Source organism: Zosterops lateralis (assembly GCF_965231275.1).
Source record: "Zosterops lateralis genome assembly, chromosome: W".
In the NCBI taxonomy this organism is placed as follows: Eukaryota; Metazoa; Chordata; class Aves; order Passeriformes; family Zosteropidae; genus Zosterops; species Zosterops lateralis.
The window spans coordinates 740,071-753,397 of NC_139801.1; the positions used below are offsets into that span (position 1 = coordinate 740,071).

General features: G+C 42.6%; 1 protein-coding gene across 4 annotated transcripts; it reads left to right on the forward strand.

Annotated features, from left to right (window-relative positions):
* Positions 1–493: 493 nt before the first annotated feature.
* On the forward strand, positions 494–13,111 carry LOC310922307 (uncharacterized protein). 4 transcript variants are annotated; one of them, XR_014592396.1, is made up of 2 exons: positions 494–736; positions 8,458–10,150. XR_014592396.1 is itself a non-coding variant. In XM_083882762.1 (2 exons), the coding sequence occupies exons 1-2, from the start codon at positions 556–558 to the stop codon at positions 13,094–13,096; spliced, it is 240 nt and encodes a 79-aa protein (XP_083738888.1). In that variant the 5' UTR covers positions 494–555; the 3' UTR covers positions 13,097–13,111. The 4 variants fall into 4 exon arrangements, 3 of the variants coding, with proteins under 3 accessions (XP_083738888.1, XP_083738887.1, XP_083738886.1); XM_083882762.1 differs by lacking the exon at positions 8,458–10,150 and adding an exon at positions 13,038–13,111; XM_083882761.1 differs by lacking the exon at positions 8,458–10,150 and adding an exon at positions 4,154–7,621.
* Positions 13,112–13,327: the final 216 nt, after the last annotated feature.

A 13,327-nucleotide genomic window follows, 5' to 3' on the forward strand; every position in this document is an offset into this window, starting at 1 on the left:
CAATCACAAACCACGCCCCCATTTTTGCATATAGAGCTGCCATCTGTCAATCATTCCTAAGCCACGCCCCTTCCTATTATCGCCTATAGTTCTGCCACCTGTCAATCAAGCGCAAGCCACGCCCCTTCCCATTATCGCCTATAGCTCTGCCGCTTGTCAATCAAGCTCAAGCCACGCCCCCTTCTCGTTATAACCCATAGAGCAGCTACATGTCAATCAAGCTCAAGCCACGCCCCCTTTCTATTATAGACCATAGAGCTGCTACCTGTCAATCATTTTAAACCACGCCCCCTCTTTGTCTCGACCAATGAAAACATAGGGGCGTGGCTTATGAGCCAGAACCCGCCTTTCCGCCCCATGTCAATCATTCACAAATCCCACCCTCTCCCCGTTCTCAACCAATCAAATCTCTTAAAACATGAATAAGCCCCGCCCCTTCCAGCTCTCAGCCAATCAGCGCGCTCCGAGCGCGGGGCGGGGTCAGACCCCGCTATGGCGCCGCAGCCGCGCTGAGTTCCCGGCAATGGCGGCTCCGCTCCCGTAACCGCGCCCGCCATGCCCGGCGGAGCCGCCGAGGAGGACGAAGCGATGATGATGATGATGATGGCGGCGGGCGGTGAGGAGGAGGCGGCGGCGGCGGCGGCGCTGCTGGTCCTGGGCAGGAAAAGCGTCAACACCACCGAGTGCGTGGCTGTTCCCAGCTCTGAGCATGTGGCCGAGATCGTGGGGCGACAAGGTAAATAATGAGGGCTCTGAGGGGGGGTTTTACTTTTTATTTTGCTGCTTTTTTTTGCTTTTCCCGCCGTTTTGGGGACCTTTTGTCCCCTCAGAGCCGGACTGGGTCCTCCATTGAGGGTTCTGAGGGACTTTTTCCCCTCACAATTCAAATTTAGACCTTCATTGAGGGTTCTGAGGGACTTTTCCCCTCACAATTCAAATTTGGACCTTCATTGAGGGTTCTGAGGGAGTTTTCCCCTCATAATTTAAATTTAGACCTTCATTGAGGGTTCTGAGGGACTTTTTCCCTCATAACTCAAGGTGGGACTTTAAATGAGGGTTCTGAGGGAGTTTTCCCCTCAGTCCAGGGTGGACATTGAGATGGTTGAAGGTGTCCCGAGGGGCTGCTGGTCACTGCACTGAGGGGTCCCCGTGTCCAGAGGGGCTGCTGGACATTCGTGTCCCTTTTTTGGGTGGTTTGTGTCCCTTTTTGGGGGATTTTGTGTCCCTTTTTGGGGGATTTGTCCCTTTTTTGGGTGTTTCATGGCCATTTTTTGGGATGTGTGTCCCTTTTTTGGGCGATTTTGTCCCTTTTTTGGGGGGTTTGTGTCCCTTTTTTGGGTGATTTGTGTCCCTTTTTTAGGTGGTTTTGTCCCTTTTTTGAGTGATTTTTGATTGCAGGGACACGATGGTGATTGATTGTGGGGATGTGACAGTGATTGATTGATTGATTGATTGATCACAGGGACATGACAGTGATTGATTGATTGCAGGGGTGTGATGGTGATTGATTGATTGCAGGAATATGACGGTGACTGATTGATTGATTGATCGCAGGGGTGTGACAGTAATTTATTGATTGATCGCAGGAGGTCACAACCCCCTGAGCCCACTGGTCACTGTGACCATCAGCCAAATCCTCTCTCACAGAACAACTACACAAAACACGCCGAGAAATTCTAAGAACACAACATTATTTACAGGAAGCAGCGCGAGGATCAGGCAGCAAAGCTTCAAACACTCCAAAGCAAGAAATGCAGGGGCCACAGTCAGTGGTGTTTTGGATTATTGCTTTTATTTTATCTTTTTACCTTTCTTCTTATTAAATTGTACTTCTGACTTGGAGCCTCTCACTCATTTTGCTTTCAAACCACGACACCCCCATGCATCTCAACATCAATAAATATATACCACTCTAACAACTATTATTAGTTGGGGAGTTCTTTCCACAGCGTTTCACAGGGTTCACCCTGTTGCCTTAATCCTCAACTGGGCAGACAGTGAAAAGTATTTAGTACTAGGGAAAGAGGAAACAAGAAGTTTCCCTAGGGCTACCTATGCCCATGGTTTATCAAGCCATCTAGCTGTGGCTAGAAATAAATATGCTTCCTGGTGGTTTTGTTTCCCTTGCCATTCTTTGGCCCATCCATAGCACATCCTTGCAGGATATACACACTGCTTGGAAAGAACAAAGATACAGATATCAGCTAGTGAACCAGCTTGTCCTATGCATCAATCCTCAAATTTTTCACCCAACTACAACATCTGAAGGAAAGCTCAGGCCTGTGGTTAATAGCCATGTTGGTGTCACTGAAAATTACCACAGGCTGGAGATGGCAGTGGTGCAACTACAGACAACCTGCCAAGCCAGGGCCTGGGTCAGGCTCCTGTGCTGTGAGCCAGGGTGTTTTTTTTGTTTGTTTTTTTGTTTTTTTTTTTTTTTTTTGATTGGGGCTTTTTTTCTCTTTTTTTTTCTTCCCTGCTGGGTGAATGCCTCCTTAAAGGATTTAAATCTCTGATCCAGAGGACTCAAAATCCTAGCCCTGGAGGACTCAAACCCCTTATGGATGACTGATTCAGGGGACTCAAACACCTAGTCCTGGGGGATTCAAACTCTTTATGGACAGTAAGCTTATCCAGGGACTTGAAACCTGTGTGGGGACTCAAACCCCTTACCAGTGACCTCCCAAGGTAAATAATTAAATAACCCCTGAGCTAAATAATTTTAAAATGCCTTTACTTACCCCAGAAATCTTGGTCTAAGCCCCTGATGGTCCATAGTGGAGGGTCTCCCTGAGAATCCCTCAGTGCCAGCTGGAGATCTGCTGATTCTGGATCCACTGAGGCTCAGAGGCAATGTCCCATCTGGGTCACCAGTCACTGCCATTGAAAATCACCAAAAGTTTGGTAAATAGAACTCCTTAACATCAATGTGGCATTAAGAAGTTGGCATTATTTATTGTGGGCCTAGATGCACAGGGGATAGCTCCACCTAGATTGCATACTAGTCCTCTGCAAGCACGTTGCTGATATACATTCACCACATACATATGCATCACAATTTCCAGAAGTCTCATACGTATTATAATTGCTCATTACCTTAAAACCCTCCCCAGGTTCAGTCCCTTTTATGGTCTTATTTTGTCTGTGGTTGCATTCCTAAGCCAGATGTACTCCCTTCCCAAGTTCCTTTATCTCCCTTCTGTCCTTGCTCAAAAAGCAGATCCTGAACATCCTGTTTCTTTGCTAAAAGTACATAGACACTGTAGAATTCCTTGTTCTTAGATTAACCCTTTGGTATCATTTGGGTTTGAACGCCCACCTTCTCCCCACACTGTGAGGTCAGTCTACATCTGCCCCCACTGAACATGCACACCTGTAAGCACACACTTGAATAACAGTAAAGACAGACAGAGGGGTTGAATTGTACCATTTATAATGCACAGAATCAGAGACTCACAAAATGGTTTGAGTTGGAAGGGGACCTTAAAGATGATATATTTACAACCCCTCTACTATGAGCAGGGACATCTAACTAGACCAAGTTACTCAGAGCCCCATGCAGCTTGGTCTTGAAGACCTTCAGGGATGAGCAACCCACAACCTCTCTGGCCAACCTGTTCCAGTGCCTCACCACCCTTATGATAAAGAATTTTTTCCTTAAATCTGATCTAAATCTGCCATCTTTCAGCTGAAAGCCATTCCCCCTTGTCCTATCACTACATGCCCTTGTGAAGAGTCCTTCTCCAGACTTCTTCTGGTCCCCCTGTAGGTACTGGAAGGGGCTATAAGGTCTCCCTGAAGCCTCCTCTTCAGGCTGAACAGCCCCAAGTCTCTCAGCCTGTCTTCATAGGAGAGGTGCTCCAGCCCTCTGCTCAACTTACTGGCCTGCTCTGGACTCATTCCAAAAGGTCCACATTTTGTATTGGGGACCACAGAGCTGGATGCAGTACTCCAGATGGAGTCTCACAAGAGCAGAGTAGAGGGGGAGAATCACCTCCCTTGACCTGCTGGTCACATTTCTTTTGATGCAGCCCAGAACATGGTTGGCTTTCTGGGCTGCAAGCGCACATTACCGAGACAGGTTGAGCTTCTCATCCACAAAAACCCCAAAGTCTTTCTCCCCAGGGTTAATCTTTTTCCATTCTCCTCCCAGCTTATACTTGTATTTGGAGTTGCCTCTACCAACATGCAGGACCTTGCTGTGAGAGACAGAAATGGTTAATGGCTTAAACATTGTTAAAATCATCAGGGGACTTTTGCCCACAATAGCAAATTGCAGAGAAGCAGCTGTTCATCTGTGACCACTGAAGCCCACCCCTCCCCAAATATGTCTACTAACTGGAATTTGGACTGTGACAGGATCTTGAGATAAGATAAAGACGGTACTATTGTCCAATCATCTCAGGTCTGAGGAGAAGAATGTATCCACAAGTGATACTGAAAGCGAGACTGGAATGCCGATGGCCCAGTCAGAGGGCAAGCTGCCAATGTGCAAAGTAACCACCCAGGTGCAGAGGGCATACACACCTGCCACCTCAGCCTACAGCTGGGTGTTGAAGGAGCTAAGGAAAGAGGGAAACCTGGTGAGGCAGGTACTATCTCTGTCCTTACTCAAGTGAACTCAGCTGCGATAATTCTTCTGCCAGGGAAGTATCAGGGACATTCACATGTAGCCTGAAGGTATTCGTCTCTGCTGATGGGCCATAATGGACTCAACTGCACTGATAAAGTAGGCAACTGTAGGGATTTACACCATCAAAGACTCCTGAAGTATCCCATGACTCACAGTATTACATCATTCAGTATAAAACTCCCTAGTCCAGAACCTCAACCCACCCCATCAGAACCTGAGAGTATACAACTCACAAAATCTTAGAGTTTTGTGGACTTCCTCCACCCCCGATGGATCAAGGTCATCATTTTGACAGGACTGCAACCTTCACTTTGACCAACAGACATCAAAATTGCAACAACCAAGTCTTGTTACTGGATCCAATGGTGGTGACTACATATATTTCTAAGTTTATCCTTTCTTTTTCTTTTCTTTCTTTATACATTTTCTTAAGTGTTATTTTTATACTTTTAAATCCCTATTAGGCAGGTATCTCCTTGAAAATTTAGAAGCAACAATTGAGTTTAGAGAGGGAAAAATGAAATTTAAAGTACCCAAAAGCAAATTGATTTTAGCATTAGAATTGGCAATTGATACAGGGCCAGCAAACAATAGTAACTATTTGGAGCAAATAATGAACCAGGTATACCCATAAGTATGGAATACCAGTGCTCCTGGGAGATCAAAATTGGCTGACCCTATTAAGACTAAATTACAGACAGGAGCCAGGCCAGTGGTTAGGAGACAATATCCCTTGAGAATAGAAGACAGAAAAAGGATCAAACCAATTATTAGCAAATTTTTGACACTGGGATTGTTGAAAGAAAATTAATCCAAATTTAATACTCCTATACTACCAGTGGAAAAAAAAAAATGGAACTTAGAGATTAGTGGAAGATTTGTGAACAGTCAATGGGATTGCTAAAAGTATCCACACAATGGTTGCAAATCCCTACACTTTGCTAACTTAACTCCAAGATGAGCTTGTTTGGTTCTCTGTGATAGATCTCAAAGGCACTTTCTTTTGCTTGCCACTTGCAGGAGAAAGTCAAAACATATTTGCTTTTGAATGGGAGAACCCTAGTACAGGCAGGAAAAAGCAACTTACCGGGATGGTGTTACCTCAGGGATTCAAAACCAGTCCTGCAATTTTTGGGAATCAATTGGCCCAAAAACTGGAACAATGGCAGTCTCTGCCTGGGGAGGGAACACTCCTACGATATGTAGATGATCTACTAATTGCTACAAAAACTATCGAAAGGTGCCTTGTATGGACAATGTCTGTTGAATTTTCTTGGACTAAATGGTTATCAAGTGTCTCAACAGAAAGCTCAGCTAGTGCAACAACAGGTGACCTATCTCGAATATGAAGTCTCTGGAGGACAACATTCCCTGGGAACCACACAAAAGGAGGCAATCTACCAAACACCTAAGCCACAAACTGTAAGAGAAGTCCGCACTTTTCTTGGAATGACAGGTTGGTGCCAGTTGTGGATATACAACTATGGAGTGATAGTGAAACCTTTATATGAGCTAGTGAAAGTTTCTAAGAATATTGTGGGGTGGACCCCTGAAACAAATCATGCCTTTGAAGAATTAAAGCTTGAGCTCATGACAACCCTGGCCTTGGGACTTCCTGATGTTAGTAAACCATTTTGGTTATTCTCAAGAGAGACAAGGAATAGCCTTAGAGGTTCTGGCACAACATCTGGGTCCTTATAAAAGGACAGTAGCCTATTTTTCTAAACAACTCAATACTATGAGCAAAGGGTGGCCTGTCTGCCCTAGGGCAGTAACAGCAGTAATCACGAACATTGAAAAAGCAAGGAAGTTTACACCAGGACAAAAGATGACTGTCTTAGTGTTGCACACGGTGCCAGCTGTTTTAGAACAGAAAGGGAAGCATTGACTGTCTCCTTCGAGGTTCCTAAAATACCAAGCAGTCCTGGCTGAATTGGATGATATTGAAATTCAAGTGACCAATATTGTTAACCCTGCCTCTTTTCTGCAAGGAAAGTCCAAAGCTGAACCTGTAGTGCATGATTGCCTAGAGACCATTGAAGCTGTGCACTCCAGCTACCCAGATCTAAAGGAACAGCCGTTCCCAGATGCCATGAACTGATTCACTGATGGCAGCAGCTTTGTGAGAAAGTGAGTGTGAATGGTGGACTACCCTGTGACTACAGTCTCAGAGGTAATCAAGTCAAACCCATTACTAGAAAGAACCTCAGCACAAAAGGCTGAGCTGATAGCCTTCACTCTGGCATTAGAACTGGCAAAAGGAAAGAAAGTTATTATTTGGACAGATTCCAAATATGCTTATGGAATTGTTCATGCCCACGGAGACATATGGAGAGAAAGAGGACTCCTGACTGCAGAAAAGAAGATTGTCAACTATGCAACCAAAATCCTCAGGCTCCTCTAGGCAATGAAAGTCCCATTGCAAGTGGAAATTATACATTGCTGAGGGCACTCTAAAGGTAACACCCTCCCAGAAGGTAACAAATTTGCAGATTATGGAGCTAAAAGTGCTGCTGAAAGAAATGAACCAGTTGTGGCAGCTCTAATAACTACTGTAATATCAAGTAAGCCACCTGTAAAATACCAACCCTCTGATTATAAATGAATTAATGAAAATAAAACTTTTAGAGAATGGTTTGGCACAATTAGAAACAGGTCAACTAAATACCAGAAAAGTTAATGAGACACTATGTAAAATCTGAACATAAGACCCAATGGGAAGCAGAACCCTTACACTGTCACCCTGATCTTTTTCAGCCTTCTGATGTTTGCATTTTTGTGGTTGGAGTTTCTCATGGATTTTCATGTCAACAACAGTAATGTTTTGTAAACTGTGCATTCCTTTCTGGAGGAAGGGCAATTGATGGACTTCTAGTTTGACCAGTGGGGTCAAAGAGGTGTCAACCTCATCCTCCAATTACTGGTCAATGTCCAGGGTCTATATAAACCCAAAGAAGAAATAAACCACCTCTCTTTTTGCTCTCACAACCTGACTGTGTGAGTGTGGTTCTTTCGTGTCCATCTAGCAACATTACACCAATACCTAAGGGAACAAATTGCAGACCCAGGCTTGCAAGACATTGTTAATGAAGCAACATCACAATGTGTGACTTGTTTAAAGAATAATCCAAATACAACAGTTAGGCTAGAACAAGGAGTTATTAGCAGAGGAGCTTTTCCTGGAGACTTGTGGCAAGATAGACTTTCCTTAACTCCCAAAAAAGAGGGGTTTTTGATATTTGCTGATACTTATTGATACTTTCTCTGAGTGGCCAGAAGCATTGCCTTGTAGGACAAATAAAGCTAGAGAAATAATAAAAGTACTGTTGAATGAGATCATACCTAGATTTGGTGTACCTAGGGAAATACCCTCTGATAGAGGATCACATTTTTGTACACAAATTGTAGAAGCTGTCAGCAAAGCCTTTGGAATTGTGTGGCAACTCCATACTCCTTACAGGCCACAAGATAGTGGCCAAGTAGAAAAAATGAACTACATGATTAAACAACAAATAGCTAAGATCTGTCAAGAGACAAATTTGTACTGGTACCAGGCATTACCCATTGCCCTCATCAGAATCAGAGTAAAGCCAAGGTCAAAAGAAAAGATTGGCCCATTTGAAATTTTGTATGGTAGACCTTATGAGTTAAATACCACTCATGATGAAAACCTGACCCAGGTTGGTAATCAATATATTTATGAATACTTAAAAACCTTTAACTCTCAGTTGCATCAGAAGTATAACACTGTATTTGAAAATCAACCTAAGGAACCATATCATAAATTGCACACAATTGATCCTGGTGACTGGGTTTTTGTTAAGAATTTTTTAGGTGATCCTCTACAAGAGAAGTGGGACAGACCATTCCAAGTCCTCCTGACAACCTTCACTGCAATTGGCATGAGAGAAAAACCTACCTGGATTCACCATACCTGAGTGAATAAATCTCCTGTTGCACCTTGGACAGTAACAACCATTGATAACAACAGACTGAAGCTGAAACTCAGCCATACATCATGAATACTTTGTTATTCTTTGTTGCTTTTTCGCAGATTGTAGTAACTTTTGATGTAAATAAATATGTAGCTTTGCTTGAGGCAACAGCTAATCATACTGGAATAAAAGATTGTTGGCTGTGTGGAGAGGTACAACAATTACACTTACCATTGTTAGGAATAATCATTTTGTGTACATGTGTATTTAGCCAGTGCTTTTTATGGTGCTGTCAGCAAACCACAATGCCTTACAATGGTTGAAAAAGATATAAACTGAGACATAAAGAAGAACATATTTCTGGAAAATAAGCACGTGATAATTCGTGAAAAAATTCACAAAGGTAAAAAGAAAGTGGGGATTTCAATCATAAGTGGTATATAACAAAAGGTTAACCACAAGTAATACTGTAACAAGATGTGCAGGTAAAACAAGCAAGATAGCAAAGCAAGTGAGATAACAAGTGCCATCGAGAGCAAGATAGGAAGTTTTAACGGAACTTTCAAACTGCAAAATTAGCTAAAGACAAGTTAGAGTGAAAAACAAGAATTACCAGGCGTGCACTGAAGATAGAGGTAAAATGTTCAAATATGAGGAAGACTACAGAAGTCTTCATCAAAAGACCACCAGAAGACTGACCACCACCACAGAAGGAACTGATGCATGCACAAAAGCAACAAATTGTTTGTCCTAGGGTGACTTTAGGATGCTGTATTGTACCCCCTCCATCTGTTTATGCTGAATATTGAGTTCTGTGCCTTTAAGACTGGTTCCGAGAGCAAAGAGGGGGGAGTAGAAGCATGCAGTTTGGCTTCAGAAGCTTCATTTTACTCTCCCAGAATTCCTTTTTCATGGGCTGTGCTGCCTAGCACCCTAGCACAAACAGCGAGAGATAACGCTCTCAGTGCTCTTGTAGTTCTAGGCTTTTCCAGAAAGAGAGAGACAGAGTTTTTCTGTGCTTTTTTCCCCACTGATTTTCCTCATTAGCTAAGGCAAGAAAGGTTTTACCAGGACAATCACCCGGTCCCCCTCGCAAGATGTTCTGCAGCCTGGATGCCAGTTTCCAGGGCCGGAGGGATTGAGAGAGACTGAGCACAGCCAAGACGCCCACAGAGGACTCTGGATCTCTGAATCTACCATGTCTTCAGAGCAATAAAAAGATTCATTGTTTAATATTATTCATTTTTCATGCTTGTGAATACTTTGATTGTTAAATAAGCAGTTTTTCCACTTTTCTCCAAGGAGATTTTTCTCCCGAACCGGTTGGGGGAGGGGCTGCTTGAATCTGCCTTTAGAGGAGACATTTCCCTCAGGAAGTTTCCTTCCAAAATTTTCCCAAACCAGGACACTGTTGTAAAACCATGACACAGCTTTATGCAAATTTGAGTATGCTAATGATATGTTGTAATTGTGATGTTGTGTGGAAGGACTTTTAAAATGTAACTGAAGGCTAAAGAAGGTTGAGTTTTTGGCAGAGAGATCACCCTCACTCCCAGCACAGAATAAACAAATACCTGCTCTGTAGCCGTCTGACTATAGAGTTGTTTTCTTGCCCAGTTTTGGGCTTCATTTTAAAATAAGTTTGAAAAATGGGGTTCACTTTCTTGGTAAAATTTAAAAAGTTTTAATAAAATATAAAAAGGAGACAATTAGGAGACAGAATAAAGCAAATAGTTAAATGGCCAGGTGCCTGGCATTCAGTCAAGAACACACCTTACCCTCTTAGAAACACTTCTTTAAATGCACCAACATGTTGCATATTCATAGACCTTAATGCATTCTTGAAACATTCCTTTTAGTTGAGATGTTCTCTTGGTTTCAACCCTCCCCCCAACCTGCCCCCATTCCATCTTGCAGATCCATTCAACATTTTACTCCTCTTTGTAGCTTCATTCTGCAGATTAGATCTCCTTGTGGCTCCACTCGGTCATCCCACTCCCTGATAACAGAGGATCAATAAATTCTTATTTACTTACAACATAGGGGTTTAAAATTGAAATAGTGACATATCCTTAAATATGTTGATTCTAATAGGCACACAATAATAAATCCCATATAGGATTTGAAAGATATGGTTTTTGTTCTGTGAAAGGATATACTGGCTTCTGCCTGAAATTAAGCTTTTTATTTCTTTTCTTCAAACCATTTGAATCTTCAATGGCATCTAAGAAGCTTTGGTTTATATTTAACACTTCAGATGGTGCCAGTATGTTGCAAAATAATGTGTGATACCTAAAAAGCTTTTTCAATTGCAATATGGAAACCACAGCCCTTTTCAGGATGTGTAATTTTACTTGTGTGTGATACAGTGCATAAAGGCATTCCAGTTTTCCCTGTTCTTTATTTCCTGAAATAAATCCCAATATAGAGCAACTGCTACAATTTTTTTCTAAACTGGCTGCAATCACCAAACTTATATCCATCATGGGACAAGATAGACTATCCTGTTTAACATGTAGCAAGTCATAACTGCTGCTACTATTGCCAAAGTCACGGAAAAAGGGACAACTACTGCTACTGCCACTGCTACTGTTGCTGTCACTGCCACAAGTCAAAATGTCACCATACTCAGGAAGAAGAAAAACCTTCCAGCACTGTTTTTAGTGATAGAGAATTAGGCACTACTTTATTCAGGCCAGGATATGCAAAGGAAAACATTTCATCCATACAAGGTTCTTTACCAGACTTTTCACATTTCTACATAAAAAACACCCAAAGAAATTCTTGTTCATTGGTCCTAAATTATGCAACTCTTAGTAACTGATCCGTTATTGGGTTTTGATCCCTTTGCCTTTCATGCTAATTTGATCCTCATTCTTTGGGTCTCTTATCAATCTTTTCCCAGACCAGGTGTCTCCAACCTCTGGGGGGAGGGGAGGGAGGTGCCATTTTTTCATCTTTGTCTGGGGCCACCTGGGATCTTGGTCAGTGAACACCCTTTTGTATGTAAATCACACTCTTTTTGTGTGCTTTAATATAGTTACTGTTACTGTTCACTTCTCTTATTTCATTGCTGTTTCTTTTTCAAGTAAATGGTTCTTGGGAGACGGTAGGGGGAAGAGACCAGTTTAAGTGGGGTTTAATTTTCAAGCTGGATTTTTTTAAACAAGCACATTTAATTGGTGCCCATTTGTGGGGCACAAAGACTTGAGATAAAACCAGATTTGCCAAGAAAAGGTTGTAAACATTTTTTTTATCTAAGCATTTATGTATTGGATACAGAACTCCCTGTTTACCATGTGACTCGGTCTGTTCATGTGGGTATAGTAACTAGCCCTGTACCTATTTCAGTATATAAACTGTGTTCCTTGCAATGTTTCTTTCCAAAGCAGGGAGAGGGGCCAGGCTTGCTTTACTCATGTCCCATATGATGACAGTCTATGGTTGATGTGAAAAAAAAAGGTTCACTTTCTTAGAAGAATTTATAAGTTTAATAAAAAATAAAAAATAGACAATTAGGAGATAGAAAAGCAAGTTTCCAGCTGGGGTGCCTCACCAGAAAGCACATTCACTCCTTCAAATTCCTTGCTTTTAAGGATTAACCTTTTACATATGCATTTTTCAAACATTCCTTTGAGTTCAGATGTTCCCTTGGTTTTCAGCCCCCCCTTCCCCGAAACTTGTCCCACTGTACCAAATTAACATTTTATTAGATAAAGTTCTTGTTGGGGCCTGGTAGTCTTTCTGATACCAGGAGATCAATTAATTCCTTCTTGTAGCTTTTGTTCCACCGCTATCTTGATCTAAATCAATTCAGGAATGTAGGAAGATTCTCTCCCCTTCTGGTGAGAGTTTGATTCAGTTTGGTCAACTGTTTTGACGTTTGATTGGTTTTAAATGTTACAAAAAAGTTTTTACAACTCAAAAAGAAAATATACATTCATCACATTTCTAAGACTGTTAGTGTTGCCATAAGGCCTCTGTTAGCAGTAGTTAGGCTAAGGAGTTGGTTCCTGTGCAGGCCCATGGGAACCAAACCTGAGAAATGAGGCCTGAGAATCTGCTGATGCAAGGAACAACGTTTAAAGGACTTAGTAGAGCATGTAGTACATACAGATATACAGATTACTCGTGAAATATGATTACATGGTTACCAATAAAATGTTTTCTATGGTGGGAGTTAAGCTTAGAAAATTAACCTTTATTTTAGCTAGAGCAAGCGTGCAAAATTTATAGCCTTTAGAAAGGTTATCTAGAAGATGAATGTGAATGTTTGAAGTGAAGTATGTAGGAAACTGCACGTAGGCTGATGAAGTAAGACTTGTAACAAAGGTATAAAAGATGAGCATCTTTTGTAACCAACTCGGGACACTGACTTGGGACGCTAGTCCTCAGGTCCTCGGGCCCTGAATAAAGCACCGCATAAACTGACACTCTGTTGGTTTGTGTTTTCTCTTGGGAACGGGCAGCAGTTTTCTGGCGACTGCGGCAGGACCTCCGGAGGTGGCTGGGGCGGTTCGCGAGCTGATCAACTCCACGCCGGCACCAGGTGATTTCTGGGGAGTCATCGACCCGCGCCCGACCCCGCGCCTGACGGACAACTGTGAAAAGGTAGGCCCGAAAGGTGCTTTATTCTTTAGGTTTGGGCGCCTGCCTAATAAGACGGGGGCGATCCCCACAGGATTGGGCGAAAGACGTCTATGGTCTGGAGAGCCTAGGCGTCGACCGTCAGACGAGGCAAAAGCCTCGCAGGATCGGC

Coding starts and splice junctions, on each gene's coding strand:
- LOC310922307 (XM_083882760.1), top strand. CDS start 556: ATGCCCGGCGGAGCCGCCGAGGAGGACGAAGCGATGATGATGATGATG. Junction 737..1,586: donor CGAGATCGTGGGGCGACAAG/GTAAATAATGAG, acceptor GATTGATCGCAG/GAGGTCACAACCCCCTGAGC.